Source organism: Elephantulus edwardii, unplaced genomic scaffold (genome assembly GCF_000299155.1).
Source record: "Elephantulus edwardii isolate Elephantulus edwardi_28Jun2011 unplaced genomic scaffold, EleEdw1.0 scaffold00066, whole genome shotgun sequence".
Lineage (NCBI taxonomy): Eukaryota > Metazoa > Chordata > Mammalia > Macroscelidea > Macroscelididae > Elephantulus > Elephantulus edwardii.
In genome coordinates this window covers 2,215,165-2,234,434 of record NW_006399816.1, presented here as the reverse complement: position 1 = coordinate 2,234,434, position 19,270 = coordinate 2,215,165, and the positions used below count along the sequence as shown (strand labels likewise).

The 19,270-nt window shown below is 48.9% G+C and overlaps 1 protein-coding gene across 2 annotated transcripts in view; it reads left to right on the top strand.

Moving 5' to 3' along the window:
- The window catches only part of TBC1D2B (TBC1 domain family, member 2B), a 120,332-nt gene extending 105,528 nt beyond the window's left edge, over positions 1-14,804 (top strand). Inside the window, exons 10-13 of one of the 2 annotated variants that reach the window (XM_006888256.1) lie at positions 1,004-1,121; positions 8,449-8,634; positions 9,486-9,607; positions 14,609-14,804. In XM_006888256.1, the coding sequence (XP_006888318.1) occupies positions 1,004-1,121; positions 8,449-8,634; positions 9,486-9,607; positions 14,609-14,804 (622 nt within the window). The remainder of the gene's footprint in view (positions 1-1,003; positions 1,122-8,448; positions 8,635-9,485; positions 9,608-14,608) is intronic. The other variant, XM_006888257.1, reaches the window with a different exon arrangement.
- Positions 14,805-19,270: the final 4,466 nt, after the last annotated feature.

The window sequence follows — 19,270 nt, the reverse complement described above, 5'->3', positions numbered from 1 at the left end:
CTGCCGGTTTGGAGCTCCTTGTCCCTTTGCTGGGTCTGTGGAATGTGGTGCCTGTGCTCTTGTTTCCTGGTTTTCTCTCCCATCTCTGCCAGTTGTCACCTTGCTGCTCACTCTTCTTTCTGGGCCCACTCAGAGCAGCCTCTTTCCACCTACCCCAAGTCTTTTTTTACTTTTTTTTTGTTTCTCTGCTTCCTCTCTCATTCTTAATTTGTGGTGAATTCATCACATACTATTTTTTTTTTTTTTTAGAAAAAGTGTGTGTGTGGGGGGGAATCCCAAAAAAGAGCTTTAGGATTTTTTTGTCTGTGAGTAAGGCGCCCACGTTTTATGCCACAAACAGGTGTTCTAGGGTTTCAGCTTCTCTCAGACCTCTTGCTGACCATCTCTGTCCTGAATGCCTGCTCAGGGCCATGCCTGGGATCCCTGAGATTACTGAATAAACTATTTCTTGATCAGTAACAGCATGTAAATAATTGGACCCACAAGTTCATTATGAACCAGCGACAGTCGACCCATAGTCTCCTCTTCCACCTCATGTGTACACTGTGTGTTCGTTCCTTCCAGAAGGCCAGTCACAGTTTCTCCTGAGCGGAAGCTGGACCCCGGGAAAGCTGTTGTTAAGCTTGTGATCTTTGCCACTTCCATCACATTTGCTCCTGGATTACTTGTCCATAAAAGGAATAGTTGAAACTCTATTGAGCAATAACTCATGGAAATTAGCTGCATTAGCAAAAATTTTATAATGAAAACAGACCTTTTTTTTAATGCATTTGTTTTAGCATTGGGAAGCAGTGTGAAAGCTTTGCTTCTTGAGCTTTAGAACATAGCTCACTTGTCAGGGAACACTTTCTACTTGTTTACCAGAGAACTGGAAACCACTCTGGCCAGGAGAGAGGAAATGACGTTACACAGGTGTCTCTGAGAAGACTGGCAGTGCACTCTGTTTCCTGGATGCAGGTTGGGTGTGCTGGCTCTCACCTTCACCTTCTCTGTTTGCTTGTAGATTGGTGGCAGTGGCCCTCCTGTACCTGGAACAAGAAGATGCTTTCTGGTGTCTTGTTACCATAGTGGAAGTTTTCATGCCTCGAGACTATTATACAAAGACCCTTTTAGGATCTCAGGTACTTCTAAAAACACTGTGCTTCAGCCATCACCTTGTAGAGTTACATTTGCAGGGTAACTTGGACTGAACCTTTGTGGGGGGATGTATCAAGGGGTCCAGGACAAAGCTCAGCAAGACCAGGTGTAGCCCTGAGGCTGTGGATGGGGCTACTTGGAGATGGTCAGTTGATTGTTAAATCACACAGAGAAACTGCTAATTCTAGTCTTTGCTTAGCATACTCCTCCTGGGCACAGATCTAAGCTAAACTGGAATCCAGGGATACTCTGGGAGACAGGCATAATAGTTCAGGTTTTCCCAGAAGCAGATGAGATCATTCAAGCAAGAGATTTGCAAGGTGTTATCTGGGAAAGGGGAAGACGGAAGCAGAGAAGGACAGGAATCTCTAAGCCAGCGGAAGGAAGGAGTGGACAAGAGGAGACGTGGGCCTCCTCTCAGAACATGCAGTTCTAAGAACATTTGTACAAGACAGTGGGAAGTCCTTAAGTAAAGATCACCTTCATTGAAGGCACTGGAACTCCACAGGAAGGGACCCACATCTGTGATCCTGCTGTGTACATTCTTGGCTTCTGAGCCCATGGGATAATGGGCCCAGGGGCCACTGGGCAGGAGTTCTGAGCCATGCGTTCCATGATCACTGTTCCTGGAGTTCGATGTTAGGAGGCAGTAGGATAATGTGAACTGAGAGAACCCAGAGTTTTGTCTCCAATGTGAGGACAGCCCTGAACTAAGCCTCTTGTCCTAGTGGTCCAGGGCACCCCTTCCCCAGGCTGAGCTGAGGCTGCTGCCAGCAGGGGTCCCCATCTGTCCCTTTCTCTACTTCCTGTCTGGCCACCCTGCTCACTCGCTGGGCCTGTGTCGGTACCTGCTGTGTGGTAGCCCCTTTTCCAAGTCTGTGCCACACCTGTGCCTGCTCACAGTCCATGCTGCTCTGTGCTGGGTCACAGGGCTGGCCCGCAGGCCGTTTCCCTGTTCCTGAATTGGAGTGGGAGGTGGAGGTGTCTCTCCCTCCCGCCATCGTGACTTCAGCTCCCAGCTGGTGGACTCTCCATGCCAGCAGTCCCCTCCCTTCTTCCCCTTGTTCCTCCAGCCTGAGGAAGCCAGTGACTCTTGCCATTGCTCCTCTGGGCTTCCTTCCCATCAGCTGTTTGGCCTTAGTTTTCTCTGCAATCACTATTAACAGCTCTGTGAGTACAATCCCCTCTGTTGTGTATTCAGAGTGGTTTCTGTTCTCCTGATTCTTTGTTCGCATTTGCAGCTTTGCGGAAGAATCATTGCTCCCCTGTAACCATCTCCACTACCCACCTCAGTTGCTCAGAACCATAATCTGAGTCGCTTCTTCATTTCTTTCCTATCTTACCCAGAATCACATGCCAGTCACTATTACCTCCTGGAGGCTCTCCTTTATATGCCCTTTGACCCTCCACCTCTATCAAGTCGCCATTGTCTTTCTCCTACACCAATATAGTTGCCTCTTTACCTTCCTTTCTGCCTTCATGAACCCACGTTCCCTCTCATTCTCAGATGCAATCATGCCATCCCCTTCTGGAGTCTGAGGGAGTTATCAGAGCCTTCACGATAAAGTCCAGGCATGGCCACTGAGGCTGTGTTTACACATCTTGGTGTCACCTGTCCACTGGGGACCACATAGCTTCTTGGCACACAGTTTCATTGCCTGGATTAGAATCCCCTGCTCTTTGGTCATGCCCTAGGCTATGTGTGCTTTGTGGATGCTCTCCCTCTACTTAAAGTATCTTCCCCTGCTTGTTTCCCCAGAAAGCTCGTGCTCAGTGTTAACTCTGTGATGCCTTTCCCCTCTGCCCAGGGCCAGACTGCAGAGTCTGGCTTCTGTTTCCAGCGGCCAGCTCAGGCTTCTGCACAGCAGTTAGCATGCTGCTGTTATTATTGCTGGCTTGTCCTTAGGTTGGTCAGCAGACCCTTGCACCAGCATAGTGGACATCTGAGCTTTTGCAGACTCTCTCTAGGGAAAGCTTGCATTTAGTGGATACCATCCCTGTGCCAGCAGCTTCACGCTTCATGAAGCTCTACAAGGCATCCCAGCCTAGGGCTGCCAAGTCAGTCCCCACCACAGTAACCCTACATCAGGCTACTGAGGCTGTAAACTTTATGGGAAGAAGCTACTCATCTTTCTCTCTTGGAGTAGCTGGTGGATTCAAACCACTAACCTTTCAGTTAGCAGCTTGATATGTTATGCACTACCACCACTTGGGCTCCCTCTGCAAGGTGTAAGGATCATTATTTCCATCTTACTGCTGAAAACTAGGTCAAAGAACACTAAGTACTGACCAAAGGTGCTTGGCTAGACCTTGGACCCAGCCTCTGGGGCACCCCACACTGCCTGCTGCCTCTCAGAATGTCACAGGAGGATGGTGAGATGGTACTGAGCTATGGCCTTCTTGGGGACAGCTGTCCTCACAGTCACTGCCTCCAGTCCCCTGTCCCAGCCTTAGAGATGCTGACTCATCCCAGGAGAAGGCTCATCTGGGCTCCATAGGACAATTTCACTTTAGTTACTAGCCTACAGGTCTGGTTTTCTGTTACAGTAGTGTGTAAAGAGATAAACAGCAGTGGGAAGAGGCAGGAGTTACAGTGGGGTGGGATTAAAGAGCTCAGTAAAGAAATTATTATGTATTCATAGACAGTAGAAAGCTAATAGCTTTGAGTATTCACATTTAAAATCCCAAGTGACAATAATTCAGAATAAGAAAGGAGAAACATTGCTTTCTTAATTCCCTTGAACTGAGGTGGAACACATCGGGTGGGAGCACGGGCCAGGCAGGAGGTCAGTCCTCTCCTCTGTGTGCTGTGGAACTTGGACCCATCACTTAGTAGCCTCTGCTTCAGTTTCCCCATAGATGAGATAGTATCTTCCTGATATAGATTGTTTGAACTTGAATTCAGATGATGCATAAGATAGTAACCTAATACCTAGAATGTTGTAAAAATTCAATAATAGTTATTATTTATATTGTCATTTAAGTAAAAAAAGAAAGGCCCATTTCAGGTATAATATTTGCATCATTTGCCTTAAAAACAAGATTGTAAATTCTAAGGAAACTTTTGATAATTATGAAAGTAGTGAACATTTGCTGAAAAGAATTAGGCAATACAGAAAGAAGAAAATGAAGAGTACCTGTCATCCTGCCAAACAGAGAGGCACATTTGTATGTATTCCCTTACTTTCTTTTTGTCCTGCGCATTGTTGTTCTTGTTATGTGCTGTCAAGTCTCCTGCAGCTCATAGCGATCCTGTACACAGCAGCCCTGTCCTGAGCCAGTCTCACTGACTCCGACGCACCTATCTCCATTTCTCTAGTTACTGTATCAATCAATCTCATCCAGAGTTTTCCTCCTATGCTATCCCTCCACCCTTCTAAGTATAATGTCCTTCAAGGACTGATTCCTCCTGGCCACATGCCCAACGCATATGAGACAAGAGCTTCAAAGTCCTAGCCTCCAAGAAGAAACCTGGTTTCACTTTCTCCAGGTCAAACTTACTTGTTTTCTTGGTGGTCTGTGGTATGTTCAAGACTCTTCTCCAGCACCACAACTCAAAGACATCAATTCTTCTGTCATCTTTAGTCATTGTCCAGCTCTCTGATGCATAGCAAGTAATTGAAAAGACCATGGCCTGGATCAGGTGCACCTTAGTTTCTAGACTGATATCATTGCTTCTCAATACTCTGGAAAGGTCCCTGACAGCAGATTTTCTCAGTGCAATTCATTTTTTTATTTCCTGACTGCCGGTGTTGATTGTGGAACTGAGCAAGCTGTAATTGTTAACAACCTCAATCTCTTCTCCATCTATCATGGTGCTGCCTGTTGGCCCAGTGGTGAGATGTTTTGTTTTCTTGATTTTGATCTTCAGTCCATGCGGAAGACTACAGTCTTTGACCTTCCACAGGAAGCGCTTCAGGTCCTCTTCAGTTTCAGCAAGCAAGGTTGTATCATCTGCATAACATAGGTTGTTGATGAGTGTGCCTCCAATCCTGATGCCTCAGTCCTCCTCAAAAAGCCCAGCCTCTCACACATACTAATCTTTAAATTGAGAGTATGCTGAGCCTGGCTGGTTCACGTTAGAGCGTGAGCATTTTCCTGTGTCATCACAGACTTCTTAATTGGCATAATTTGGAAGTCCTCATTTTTTTGTACATACTTTATTTCATTGTTCTCCTAACAGTAGACACTTTGTAAAACCTAATTTGATCATGGAGATAGCTTAGTGTGTGCAGTCAGCCCTCAGCACTGGACAGACACTATTGAGCCAAGTGCCAAGCCCTGAGACCCTTGCTGCAGTCCAGAGGCCCACCCATTCCCCACTAATTTCATCATTTCAGTGCATATTGGGTGCCAGGACCTTGCTCAGCACCAAGGATGGGGAAGGAGTCTCAGGCCAAGCTTTTCAGTTCCCTGACAGCCAGTCCCTGCCGGGCCCCTCAGCTGCCTCAAGAACGAGGCAATCAGCCTCCTGATCCAATGAAGACGTGTATATGCACCTCCCACTTCAAATGCAGCTTGTGCTTCCCTTCTTCCCAGGTGACTTCAGCCCTGATCCTCCAGTCTGAATGAGTCAGTTGGTCCATCCATCTCTCCTGCTATTTTCCCAGCACTAGCCAGGCTTGAAGGTGGCAGATGTGTGAATGAAATGTTGAGGAATGGAGTGATACAAGTAGATAAGAAAGGCTGTTACTAGTGAGTGATGCTGGCTCCACCCTCAGAGAGGAGAACAACAAAGAGAGGGGCAGCCTTCCAGAGGATGACCGGGGAGAGCTTCCAGGTTAGGTTTGTCTGAAGCACAGGAGGGGGCTTCTTCCAGCTTTTGAAGAGCCTTTTAATATTTTGTTCACTTTTCATTTTATAGGGAGGCAATAGGGCAATTCTGTGTCCCTGTTGGAAGTTATTTTGCATTTTAAATTGTAAGTTAACTTTCAACTAGTAATGCTTACTTGAGACTATTTAACCATAACTTTTGTTTTGTTTACATTTTTAATTGTCAAAGCTTCTTTACCAAGACAAACAAAACTTTCAACAGGGGGACAGATTTTTTTAAAAAAATGTTTTAAGTTATCTTCCCCCAAATATTTTTCTCTATTAAATTATTTAGTATTTGTCTTTCTAGTTATTTTAATAGTCTAGTAATCCCCATTATTACCTCACCATTTGTCCTGAATTGACTGGTACACACTTGGAAATTTTGGAGGTTTTTCTGAGCTGTGTTCTTAGAAATGCTTTTGCTGTGAGAGATGAATGTCTTCATATGTTATTGACTATCACCAAATTACACTCCAAAATGATTGTAGCGTCAGCTTATACTCGCATTAGCAGTGTACAAGAAACTTGGTTTATATGATGCTTCCTGGCTTCCTAATAAGCTTGAAGTCTTTCCATACTTTACAGGGAACTGGCTGTTCCTCATCTTTGTCTTTATTCCATGGGTCTATGGCTTCAGCCACTGTGCATCCCATACTTGCTTCCCTCAGTGATCTCATTCTTCTTCAAGTGTTGACAACCACCAGTCATAACCTCTCTTCTCACCCAAGGCTCCCATGGACCCCCAGCCCCTATCTTTTGAGGTTGTGATAAGCCTAGTGGAGATACCCCTCAGACGCCAGCATGTCCCAGTCTCCCTTAGTCCAGCCCCCAGTACTGATCTAAACTCACGGGTCCAAGTCTCTGCCCTCTCTGTGCCTTGTAGTCAGAAGCCTGGGGATACTGAACATCTCGTTTTCTTGACTTCCAACCATCCCCAAAAGGAACTTTCAAGTTTTTCAGATTTTTTCTCCAAAATACTCCTGATCCCACTTGTTCTCGACCCCTCGGCAGGCTGCACCCTCTCTCTAGCCAGCTCCCCACCAGCTAAGCCTCCCTGGGGCAGCCACAGAGCGGCTTCAAGCACACATCCAGCTACCTCCCTCGCCTAGCGCCTCCCATGCTCTCATTGCCACTGTTCTTCTGTACCAGGGCTCAGCCTGGGGGGATCAGAACCACCTTTATTCTTCAAATGAAATGGGTTAGATTTGAACTGAAAGCTTCAAAGTGCAGCCTACCTTGTAAAGTTAAATATTGTTTTGTTTCTTTCTGTTTTGTGTATATATACACACTGATAAGGTGCTGAATGGGTGATTGTTGAAAATAGTTTTTGTGTGTGGGTGGTAGGAGGAGTGACCGCCCTGGCCTGTAGGGTGATGTCTGGACACCTTGGTGAAGTACTGGGCCCTATGTACTAGCTCATGCCAGGCTGTGCCATCTCACCTCAAAGCCTCCTGCCTGGAACCCCACCCTCCCGCCATGAGCACCGTTCCTCTGGTCCTGGCCGGGCCCACTCTGGGTCCCATGGCACTTGTGCATATACCTCTACCTGAGCCCTGACCACAGTTAGTGCAGTAAGCCCTCTGTCTGGCCCAGCACTCGTCTTTGATCCATATCTTCTTCAGCCCTCTGCCCAGCATGGCCCCATGCCTGACAGAGCGATAATAACCACCTGTTGCCTGTCTGTCCTGTGCATGGTGGTTTATAAAAGTCTCATTTGATCCTCACAGCAGCTTTGTAAGGTAGATACTATCAGCTCTCTTCTAGCCAATACACAGAGCTTTAAGAACATAATTTGTTCAAGGCCACCCAGCTAGCAAGTGTAAAGCTGAGACTCAGACTCTGCTACCTTCACTGCCTTAAATTTTTAAAAAAATAAAATGTGTCACTTTGCATTGTGTTCATTGTGACTCATGACGCCCCCAGGTGTTATGGAATAGAACTGCTCCATAGGGCTTTCCTGGCTGTCATCCTTGTGGAAGGAGATTGCCAGCCCTTTCTTCCATGGTGCTGCTGGGCAGGTTTGGACCTTCAGCCTCTAGGTTAGTATTTGAGTATAAATAACTTGCACTGCCCATCATCTCACTGCTGCATGCAGGCCAGTAAATAATGACTTTCTCTTTAACTGAAGACCTATCTGCCCAGGACTCAGGTTTATCGCCCTTAGTATCAGCATAACTGTTCTGCCAACCCTTTGCAATGATCTGTTCGCAGACATTTTGAGTCTAAGAGTTGGCTTCAGGCTGTGGACATCCCAATCTCCCACCCCACCTCACTCACCTCTCTGTGCCCCATGGCAGCGAGGGCCGCCGTGGTTGCTCTAGTACATATGGTGGGTGCTTGGTGTGCGCCATCATGGGCTGGGTCAGCTGCTTTGGGAGCAGATCATGTGGAGAACAGCTCTCTCCCCAGGTTACACCTGGACCTCCTGCCTGCAGGTGCTCAGTGTGTGCTGTCTGGTGGGGAGCCCACAGACAGTCACTTCTGTTCTCTCTCCAGGTGGACCAGCGCGTGTTTAGAGACCTCATGAGTGAGAAGCTGCCTCGGCTGCACACCCACTTTGAGCAGTATAAAGTTGACTACACCCTCATCACGTTCAACTGGTTCCTGGTGGTGTTTGTGGATAGTGTCGTCAGTGACATCCTCTTTAAAATATGGGACTCTTTCCTTTACGAGGGACCAAAGGTGGGTTTGCCTCCACACTGAGCAGTTTTCAGGTACACACACTTGATAATTGTGGGCGCGTTGGTGGTGGAGTGTCTACCCACATAAACCCATGGGGGTTATCACAGTGTCACAGTGAAGTCGGACACAGGGTGAAAAGCCAGAAACCTGTGTAATGGTACCATGGTCGTGGGCACCGTGGGTTGTGTCCTGTCCCTCATCATTTCATACTACTGCAGTGACAGTCGCAATAGCTTTGTCTCGTCCATGTGGGCAAGTGCATCCTGTCCTTGAAGGAAGTGCTGGCCACCAGGCATATGGTAAAAGAAGGGTGACTTCTTTTGTTGAACCCTGTGAAGGAACCTGCAGTTGGGTGCAGGCACCCAAGCCCTTTGGATGTGGACAAAGCTGTGAAACTTGCAAAACCACCAGGAGCCCGTTTCCTCTAACTTCCAGCACAGCACCCCAAAACAAGTATGTGAAAACCAAATTCTCTTTCAGTGTATTCAAGTCACTAGTCAGGCTCTGTTAGCTGAGCTGCAGATCGCCTCTGGAGCTTTCTCAGGAGTGAAAGCTTCTGAGTGAATGAAAAATTCTGATCTTTTGCCCTTGTCCACTCTGTACAGAAATGCTTCAACCCTAGCAACAAACAGTGTTGTCAGAAAATACCTAAAGAATTCCTTTTTTTGCTGTATAAAAATTGTCTTTTCCCAGCTTGTAGGAGTTTTCTCTCAGACCAACCTCTTGCCCCAGGGAGGGCCTTGCCAGCTAAGGCTAAGGGGACAGCCACACACACATCCATGACCCCAGTCCCAGCTATCCTGGGGTCATGACACTTCCCCTGCTGACAGATTGTCCTGTCCATTCCTCAGGTTATTTTCCGTTTTGCCCTGGCACTTTTTAAATACAAAGAAGAGGAAATCCTAAAATTACAAGACTCGATGTCCATCTTCAAGTATCTCCGTTCCTTCACCCGCACTATCCTGGATGCTCGGTGAGTTCTGGGGATGGTTCTCTGGCCAGAGAGAGCAGCAGCCATGACCTCTGCCTCCCCTGGCATGGGCTTGTGCTTGCCTATGTCCCTGGCCTCTGCCTCCCCTGGCTTGGGCCTGTCCTTGTCAGCGTCCCTGACCTCTGCCTTCCTGGGCACGGGCCTGTCCTTCCCTTGTCCACAACCTCTGCCTCCTTGGGCATGGGCCTGTCCTTCTGTCGTCCGGCCTCTGCCTACCCAAGCATGGACCTGTCCTTGCCTACATCCCTGGCCTCTGCCTTCCCAGCACAAGCCTGTCCTTCTGTCGTCCTCGACCTCTGCTTCCCCAGAGCCGTCCTGAGCGTGCTGCGTGTGACACAGAGCAGAAAAGGAGTGAGGAGCGTGTGAGCACAGGAGTGGGAATGGGGCTGCCAGAGATGAGAGGGGAACAGAAACAAACAATGGTTTTGTCCTTTATATAACAAACAACAGTCCCAATAACCAGAAGCAACATTTTTTTTAAATTTCTTGGATCGGTACTGTCTTGGAGAAAGCATAGGCCATGATGGGCTGGCGACAGACTCGGTCACCAGAGAGCTGGAAGGAGCAGCCAGGAGAGGGGCTCATGGGCAGAGGATGCACTGAGTGTCCAGAGTGGTCCAGAGATGTGAGAGCCAGAGAGAGGGAGGAAAGGAGAGAGAGAGAGAAGGGAAGGAAGGGAAAGGAAAGGAAAAACTGTAGACATAGATCACAGCTCTGGTGGTTAAGTACTTGGTTCCTAATGGAAAGGTTGGCACTTTGAACCCACTCATCAGCTCTGTGAGGAAAAGCCCCGGTGATCTGCTCTCAGAGACCACAGCCCTGTGGGGTTCTATAGACAGTTCTCTGCCACATGGGGTTACGATGAGTCTAAACCAACTCAACAGCACACAACGACAACAGAAGAGCTACCAGGCCATCACCACATGAGGAAACAGGAGATGTGAGGAAAGTGCTCTGATTGAGGCTGAGGCTGGGCAGAGCTGGGCTGTCCCTGCGACTTATAGACCATGTCTACAACTTTGTACTTTATCCCGAGTGTTGGGAGGGCTCTGCAGGGTGAAGTGGGAGGAAGACGTGTCAGGTTGGGAGATGTACCAACTAGAACACGTTGGAGGGTACGAGGGAGGAAGCGGCCCCAAAGATGGAGGGAGGGGGCAGATTGAAGAGAATTTAGAGAAAGAATTGGAGCTTCAGGATTCCCAGGTTTGTGATCCAGGCAACTGAGTGTTCAGGAATCATGTCCCTCTCTCCTCAGCCTGTGATCATAGCCTATACCTACTGGCCTTGTTGTTATTAGGTGCTGTCCACTCATAGCAACCCTGTGACAAATAGATCTGAACCATCACTACCTCCCTCAATAAGAAATACTTGAGGTTTATTACTATTTTTCAGACCCTTTGACCATGGCCTAGGACACACATCCTAGAGTATGTATAATTGAAACTGGAGAATTTGTTGAAATGTATAAATCTTACTAAAGGTCTATGCAATACATGCTGATAATTTACTAAATTCTCTATCATTTATCCAAGATGCTCATCATGGCCACTAAATTAATTCCCTGATCCACGAGTGGGTCACAATCCACTTGGAAACCACTGGCTGCCCCTGATAAGCACTCCTGGCTGTGAGGGAATAGGGACCAGCAGTCGCTGTCTCCCCAGCCACAGAGGTGAGGCGCAGGTGGGAGCAGACCCCCAGTCAGAACAGAGCCTCGGGAGCAAAGTGTGGCCACGGTGAGACGCTACACCTTGTGCTGTTACTGAGCAAGGCCGCAGGCATTGGAGAAGTGGACATCGAGAGCAGAAGTGCTGGCCAGAGTCAAATCTGGTTCCTTAGGAGTCCTCACTCATTTGAGGAATCTTTTTTCCAGAGGGTGGGTTTTTTTATTATTTTCAGGCTTCCTACACCACCAGCAGTAGCCTGACTGATAATGATTAATAGGTTCTCTGAGGATAATATTTGCCCTGGGGTGTCTGAGCCCTGGGATGAGCCCAGGCAGCGTTCACAAATTTCACATTGAGGTTAGGATTACATGTGACATTCCATGAACTTCTTCATGCCAAAAAATATTGCTGTGCTGCAGCATTTAGCTTCCAAACACTGACCCTGCCCCGGTCCTGGCAGCTGTGTGCTGGGCAGTCGTGCTGCAGGACAACACACGTGAACCGGCCTGGCAGGAGCCCACCCAGTCCGCTGCCTGCTGTCACTGCTCCACTGTGCGGGTGCGGGGAGCCTTGATGGTCCCACAGCGCCACCTTGTGAGAAGCTCTGGTGCACGCGCTCCACCCGTTTGCTCTGGAACGTAAAGGTCCCTGCTCCAGGGCCTCTCAGGTGCCTTAGCAAGTGGAGCTCTGGTGGCCAAGTGCCAAGAAATTGTGCTGCCAACTCAAAGGCATCAGATCCACCAACCATTCTGTGTAGGAGAGATACACAGTTTCCTTCTGTGCAGTTTACCACCTCTGAAAGCTTGCTGGAGTGTCGTCCAGGGGGATGTCATTAAGAGATATCAGTGAGAGAGAGACCTTTGGAGGGCGGGGGGCGGGGGGAGTTCAGAAAAGGAGGGTGAGAATCGTTGTACAGAAAATCATCAGTGTCACTGAACTACACATGTGGAAATTGTTGATTTAGTGTATGTTCTATTATGGTGCTGGGTTTTTTTTCTGTTGCAAGTAACATTTTTTAAAAATACTGGTTTATTTACAAAGTTTGTATATATTGTTTTTCATACCAGATCTTTCCCTTTTCCTTTACCCACCCCACCCTCCACCTAACAAATTAAGCGGCCCTATGATTAATGTCCTGTCCATCCATCCCCCTACCCTCCCCACTCTGCTCCCCCTTACTCCCTTGGATCCTCATACTACAATAATGATCACAATTTGTCCTTAATGGGACTAGGTTCACTTAGCATAATGCTCTCCAGTTCCTCCCAAGTTAGGTGGTAATTTATGAAATCATTGCTCCTGCATCATGTGAACGTACCGTCGTTTAGCAATTCATTTAATCGTGGTTGGATATTTGGACTGTTTCCATGTTCTTGGGATGGTGAATAACACTGCTATTAACGTTGGTGTACATATCTCTGTTGGGCCTCAGTTCTCATTCTCTCGGGGTATATTCCAAGCAGTGGAATAGCTGGGTCATACGGAATTTTTTATGTTCAGCTTTTTGAGGCAGCGCCAATCTGCCTTCCATAGTGGTTTTACCATTTTACTATCCCATCTGTTATGTTTTTAACAACAACAAAAATAACTTTAAAAAATTATCACCAGCCAAAAAATAATGCAGACGCTTGGCCCTACCCTTGCTTGAGTTAAGGCAGTCTGTGTGTGGTACACTAAGTTCAGGGGAACTAACCCTGCCTCTTTGCAGCAGCACTTCTGGGAGCCTTTAAGGTGCTAAGTGTTGTCTCATCTCTTAACTGGACCTTCCAGGCTTGAGGCCGAGCAGTGTCCAGTTTCTCCTGTGTCCCCAGCCTGGGCTGCTAAGCCTCAGTCAGCATTGACTGGCCAGATAGATAAATGACTAATACTGTTTTAATTTGAGTTTAACTTTGAGTCTTAATTCCCTATAGCAGAGAAGGGGATGGGCATTTTAGCATTTAAGTTTGTGGGCTAACAGTTGTAGGTAGAAAGGCCCAGTTGAGTTTCTGGTTCGCAGTCACTCCTGTCCTCAGCTCTAGCACCCAGTCTGGGAGCTGGGCATTTAAGCAAGCCTTCCTGACCTTTTACTGCCTTTCAGGAGAATCCTTTAGCTGAGAGTAAGACATATCTAAAGAATTGGGTATTTTGGAATAGTAAAGGGAAAATATTAGACCTGTGTATTGTTTATTGTGTATATACCTTTGGCAGGTTTTCAGTAGAAGTGTTTGAGTAGATGTTACCATCATCTCATTTCTGCCAAGTAAGAGCCCTCCACTGGGTATGGAAGGCTGGAAATCTCACAGGAGGAGCTGGTCTGTCTGTCTGTCTCCTGCAGAGCAGCTGGTAGGTTAGGACCACCAGGGAGACATGGCCTTTGGGGTAGCTATCCAACTGCCTGTGGAGAATAGTTGCAGCAGCAAACAGCTGGTTTTCTAACAGACCAGGAGGAAATCTCTCCTAACATTTATCTTTAACATGACCTCTCCTGGGCTTTGTGTCTATTGGACCATCAGGATATCTAGAAGAACATAAACAGGCTCTGCTGGTGGGAAGTGAGGTCTCTAGGACCCAGTGGAAATGAGGTGGGAGCAAGGAGGGAACCTGAACACTCTTAAGTGATGGAGGGACACGTCTCTGCTGTGAGCACTCTGGGACCACTGAGGTGGACCCAATTCATGTGGGAAATCTACTGCATGGAATAATTTCAGATTCTCTTTTATTCAGCCATGGACAAGTAGTTGGAAGCAAGTTAGGAGGACTTTTTTCCTAAGGATTATTGTAAATTGGTGAGTGACCTAGGGATGGTTGAGAACCTACAAACTTCATTCTTTTTTTTGTGGTCTGTGGTTTGACACTTGCTATTCTGCTGATGTGATGGTCAGTTACTGCCAGGATTGCTTTGAGTGCCAGTTCCTTTCCTGTCAGTTGGTTGCCTGACGGTGGCTCCAGAAGTCCTTGGTCTGTGCAAATCCTGAGAAGTCAGACTCCTTGATGCTTCCCTGTCTGAGGAAGTGCCAGACACTGCTTGTGAGTTCTTTGCATTTGTTAGCGTAGGTCACCCGCAAACCAGTGCACAGCTGAGAAATCTGAGGCCAGGAAAGGTTCCATAACCTGGCTTCCCCAAGTCACACAGAGCTCAAATCTGAGTCTGGTGGTACTTAAAAATCCTCTTCCTATGGCCACTGTGCCTGTTGCCTGTTGGTGCATGGTGACCTGGGCCCCGGTTCCCTGTCCCCTCTCCTCCTTCCTGAGCCTTTGGGTTGTGCTGAAGTGAAGGCTGATGTGAGCCCTCACCACAGCCCTGCTGACGTGCTGTGTCTGCCCTGCCTCCCATCAGGAAGTTGATCAGCATCTCCTTTGGAGACCTGAACCCATTCCCCCTGCGCCAGATCCGGAACCGGCGCACCTACCACTTGGAGAAGGTCCGGCTGGAGCTGACGGAGCTGGAGGCCATCCGAGAGGACTTTCTGCGTGAGCGGGACGCCAGCCCCGACAAGGGCGAGCTGGTCAGCGACGAGGAAGAGGACACCTGAGTGTCCCCCACCCCACCAAGACACTGCTCTTGTCTTCACAACCAAAGTGTGCCAAAAGGGTGAACCGCAAAGACATCTCTGTCCCTCTGAAGCTAGAATGTACCATGTGGTCTGCACAATCTGCTGGGCAGAGGTCCAGCCACACCGCACTTTCTCATCTTCCACGTGGGGTGGGGAGCAAATCTGTTTACAGCCATCCTCATGCTATGGCATTTTGGTAACATACTGTGGTCATGATTTCTGACCAGCTGGCCAACTGGCAGGCTATCCAGTTGGTTATTGTCAAGAACTTGTTTACAGCATCTGTCACTCATGCTGGGTTTTCATGCTTCAAGAGCTGCTCTGCTGAGCATGTCTCCCTGTGTTTGCTGTCCTGGGTGTGTCGGGCAGCATATCTCTGTAATGGACCATGTACGCTGTCCACAGTGTCCAGACCTCTGAGGCTGGACTGTGGCGATGTCAGCTGACACTGGTCAGTGTGAAAAGGCACTTCCTCAGAAAGGCAAGCACGTCGCTGCTTCAGATATGACTTAGGTAGAATTATACCCAGGAATCTTCTTCTGGAGGTTGCAGGCTGCCAGCTGTGCCCCGGCCACCAAATAGCTTTTGCCCTTTCATGCACACACTTTCCACAGGTGACTCTCCACCTGTCTGGGGACACCTCGCCCTCTAAGCTCACCACTCTCCCTTCACTGCCTGCCAGCATTTGCAGGTGGCCGGCTGCTCTGCCCTCAGCCTGCACCGCGTCTGGTCACGTCTCCATGAGGATCTGTGGAAACCTCTTCACACCTGAACATAGAAGTCATCTTCCAAGTGTGGGCGAGATCATGGCTCATGCACTCATCCTCTGGGGGGGGTCAGAGGCCCTTTTCTGGGGTGGCTTGGTAGGAATGAGGGAGCAGCCTGAAACCTTGGCTTCCTGAAGACCCAGTGATCCTGTTTCCTCCTGGGCATCCTGAGGGCCTGGGCAGGAGGCTGGCTGCAGGCGCCTGGAGAAGTGCCTTTCCCTGTGGCCAGGCTCCCTCAGTGAGCTCTGGCCCATTCCTCCCCCTCCCCTATGGGCCACCCATCAGCATCCTCACTCTCTCCAGACTCTGCCTATAGGGTTAGCAGGAGCTCCAGTCCATCAGACTGCCCAGGGGTGCTCTGGGACTCTTTTTGAAGCCCTGGAGAGAGGCTTGGGGTGAGGAAGGTTATTTTTGCTTAATCACCCTTTGGACCATACCTGATGTGTAGATGCTGTTTTCAGGCACAGTATTATTTGAATCTGAGAGAAATCGTTTTAAATGTAAGTCTTTACACTACCTGGAAAAAAATCAGAAATAATCCATAGCTGAGATATATTAAGCACACTCAGATTGAGAATATAGTTTGAAGAAGTGTTTTGTTTTGAATTTTTCTTATTTTTCGATAAGTATGATCTTTTTTTTTTTTTTCAACTGTCACTCTTCTCTGGCAGCCTGATAGCTAAGTTGGTATCTGAACATATTCGACCAAACTCAGCTTTTCTGTCTTTGGTTACTTGATTTATGTGTTATGTAGAGAGAACTGGTCTAAATATATAGCCAAAGGTCTTTGTTTCTGTCCAGGTATCAAACATTTTCTAACTTTTCTGTGTCTAGGGGAGTGGCTGTTTTGAGATCTGACTTCTTAAAGAAGGTGCCTTATGTGTGGGGCTGCTCCCCACAGTGGGTGCTCTGATCTCAGTGCTGTTCACGGGCCCCAGGGCTGCTGCGACCAGGTGATGGAGACCCCATATTGAGTCCAGGGGGAGAACTGCTAGGATGTGCAGAAGTCGGTTGGGGCTCCCGCATGCCTCCAGCCTCCTTCAGGTTTTGCTCCAAGTGGATTTTAGCACTGGAACACAGCAGCCCCAAGTGCCATGTCCAGGGTTAGCATGCTCTTTGGGGAATGGGTCCAGTTCGCCCTGAGAAGATGGCACCTTAAAAGCATCTGAATAGAGACCTGCCTGGGGTTAGGGGATCCTGGTCACTGCCACGCTGAGTGACCACTGTGTGTCAGGATTTCTGAGGAGATGGTTATTGGACAGGAAGCAGCCATGAGAGCAGAAAGGGCTTCTGCACAGGTGAGCTGGGGACACTTGTGGAGGGTTCTCCCTGAAGATCAAGCACCCAGCACATGGGGAGTAGACGTCTGGCTGGTTCTGATTTGGTAACAGGTGACCGAGAGCTGGAGGATTGGTGCCCACAATTTGAGCCAACACTTATATCCTTGCTTCTGAGGAGGTCAGTTGCTCAGTGCCCCTGAGATTCCAGGTTCCCACTGGCTCCCGTGGTGCGCACCCCTCATAACAGGGGCTGCTGTCCACCCGCCTCAAACCTTTGCCAACCATCAGCTCAGCCCTGTGGGCCTTGCCGCTTCAGACTTGAGCCACATGGGCGGCCGGCACGCTTCGCGGCCATCCCATTGATGAGGCCGTCACCCTCAGCTTGTAGCGTAGCCATTGCCAGCTTCTAAGTATGCAGGGTGGGGTTTTTTAAATGAACAGTTGTTAATACTTTGTATATTTTCACTACAGTTTATATTTTTATAGGCTATTTTATCAAGGTTTTCCTAGATTTTGTACATTCACTTTGTATAACTAGTTCTTGTTTGTGTGTGTGACCTTGTATATTTATGTGAACCAGAACTCCTGCAGTGGCCCTCCACTCATGTGCCAACTCTCAGCTGTCACCTGGACCATCACAGACTTTCATGTCTGCATGAGCCCACATCCTACCCCATGCAGCCACATGGACAGCTGGACAGCAGCCGCCAAGACCACTAAGAGCTGGAGATGGCCCTGGCCTCCATTATGTCCTATCATATTAGCATGTTAGGCAATCATGCCTGGTTTTTAAACCCTTAAGTGTTCATGTTCCTGCTTACGCCCCTGTCCTAAGCTTGTGCAGTGTCGTCTTCCCGCAGGGGGCCGGGCAGCTGGGCCTGCCCAGGATGTCCCTATGGGGGAGGCAGATTGGAGGGTCACGCATGCCACTGTGCACCCACACACACGGGTATCCTAGCAGGGGTCTCTCCTTTCATCCTGCAGCAGCTTCCATGCTTACCTTTTAGAATTGTCATACTAAAGGAAGAAATAAACTACTAATTTGTATAATACACTGACTTGAAACGAGTTCTAGTCACTTGTGGGCTCAGCCTCAGGACCTTGGAGGGGATGGTAGGTGGGCGCCTCTCTGGCCTGCCAACCTGGGGTGTCTAGCTGTCTCTGCCCTTGGTTTGCTCTGGAGTGAGAGGAGACCACAGGGTGGTCAGCACCCCTGCTGCCACCAGCTGTGACCTGCCCCGCCTGAGTCACAGGCTTGTTTGCCTCCTGCTTGGGCAACAGCTCAGCCCAGCTGCCACTGGAGATACCACACCCCATCTCCCTTCTTTGGAAAAACACATGAGGATGATTAAGAGCAAATGTCTTTTCACAGGGAGGTGGAGGGAAGGTGTGGGCAGATTCCCAGGCAGAGCCTCTGTCTCCTCTGGAGACAGGTTCCGTGTGGCTGGGCTTTCAGGGTCACACAGCACAGCAGTGGCAGAGCAAGGACTGAGACACCAGAGCTCTGCTGCTGCTCCAGGCCCTACTTGGTGACGGAGTCAGGGACCAAAGCTGTGCTCCCTGCTGCTCTTAAGGAGGTTTGTGGTGAAACTGGGATGCCTTTCCTCAGTGACGGGTCCCCAGGGCCTCTCTGGGCAGCCAGGCTGCTGCAAACAGACAGGAAATAAGGCTCACACGCTTCCTCAGACGATAGTGCAGTGTGGTGCCTGGACTCAAACCCAACTGACCTCTAACAAGACCGCCCTCTAAGGCCATCTAAGGGTCTGCTGCCGGGGCTTCTGCCTGGTCAGAGGGGCTGGCTGCTGAGAAGGGCCCAGAGCTCAGAAGGAGGAAACAGGCTCAGGGCCTCGTTTAGGCCTTGGTCATCGGGCCTTGTGCCCTTAGGCCTGTTGCTTTCTTCAGAAACCCAGGCTCTCGGAATTGGAGTGTTCTGATGATGAAATCAGTTCTACCTTGGAAGTGAGAAGCAGCTGATTACACTAGCATCCCATCAACACAGTGGGCAGCTGAATCCTGTACCCACGACTGCCATCACTCCAGCAGAAAGGCCAAGGTGAGGCAGACTGGTTCCACCTCTGATACTCGTCTCGTGGACTCAGTCCCTAAAGAGTGGTTTTCAGTGGCTCACCCTTCCTCTCGCACCCGCAGCCCTCAGAGCTGACCACCCCACACACTGTGTTCTGTGAACGTCCTGCCTCACAGAACGGAATGCACTTGGGATCCCCTGGCAGATCCATACCCCGCTGCACCTGCCTTTACCGGAGATGGGGAACACCTTCTAGAAGGACCTGTATGGAGGGTATAAAAGACCTGTAGTCTGAGGCTCACAGCCAGAGAAGCAGGCACGAGCCACTTCCTGAAAGAGGGCTGAGCAGGAAAGATTGTCTAGCCCCTTCCC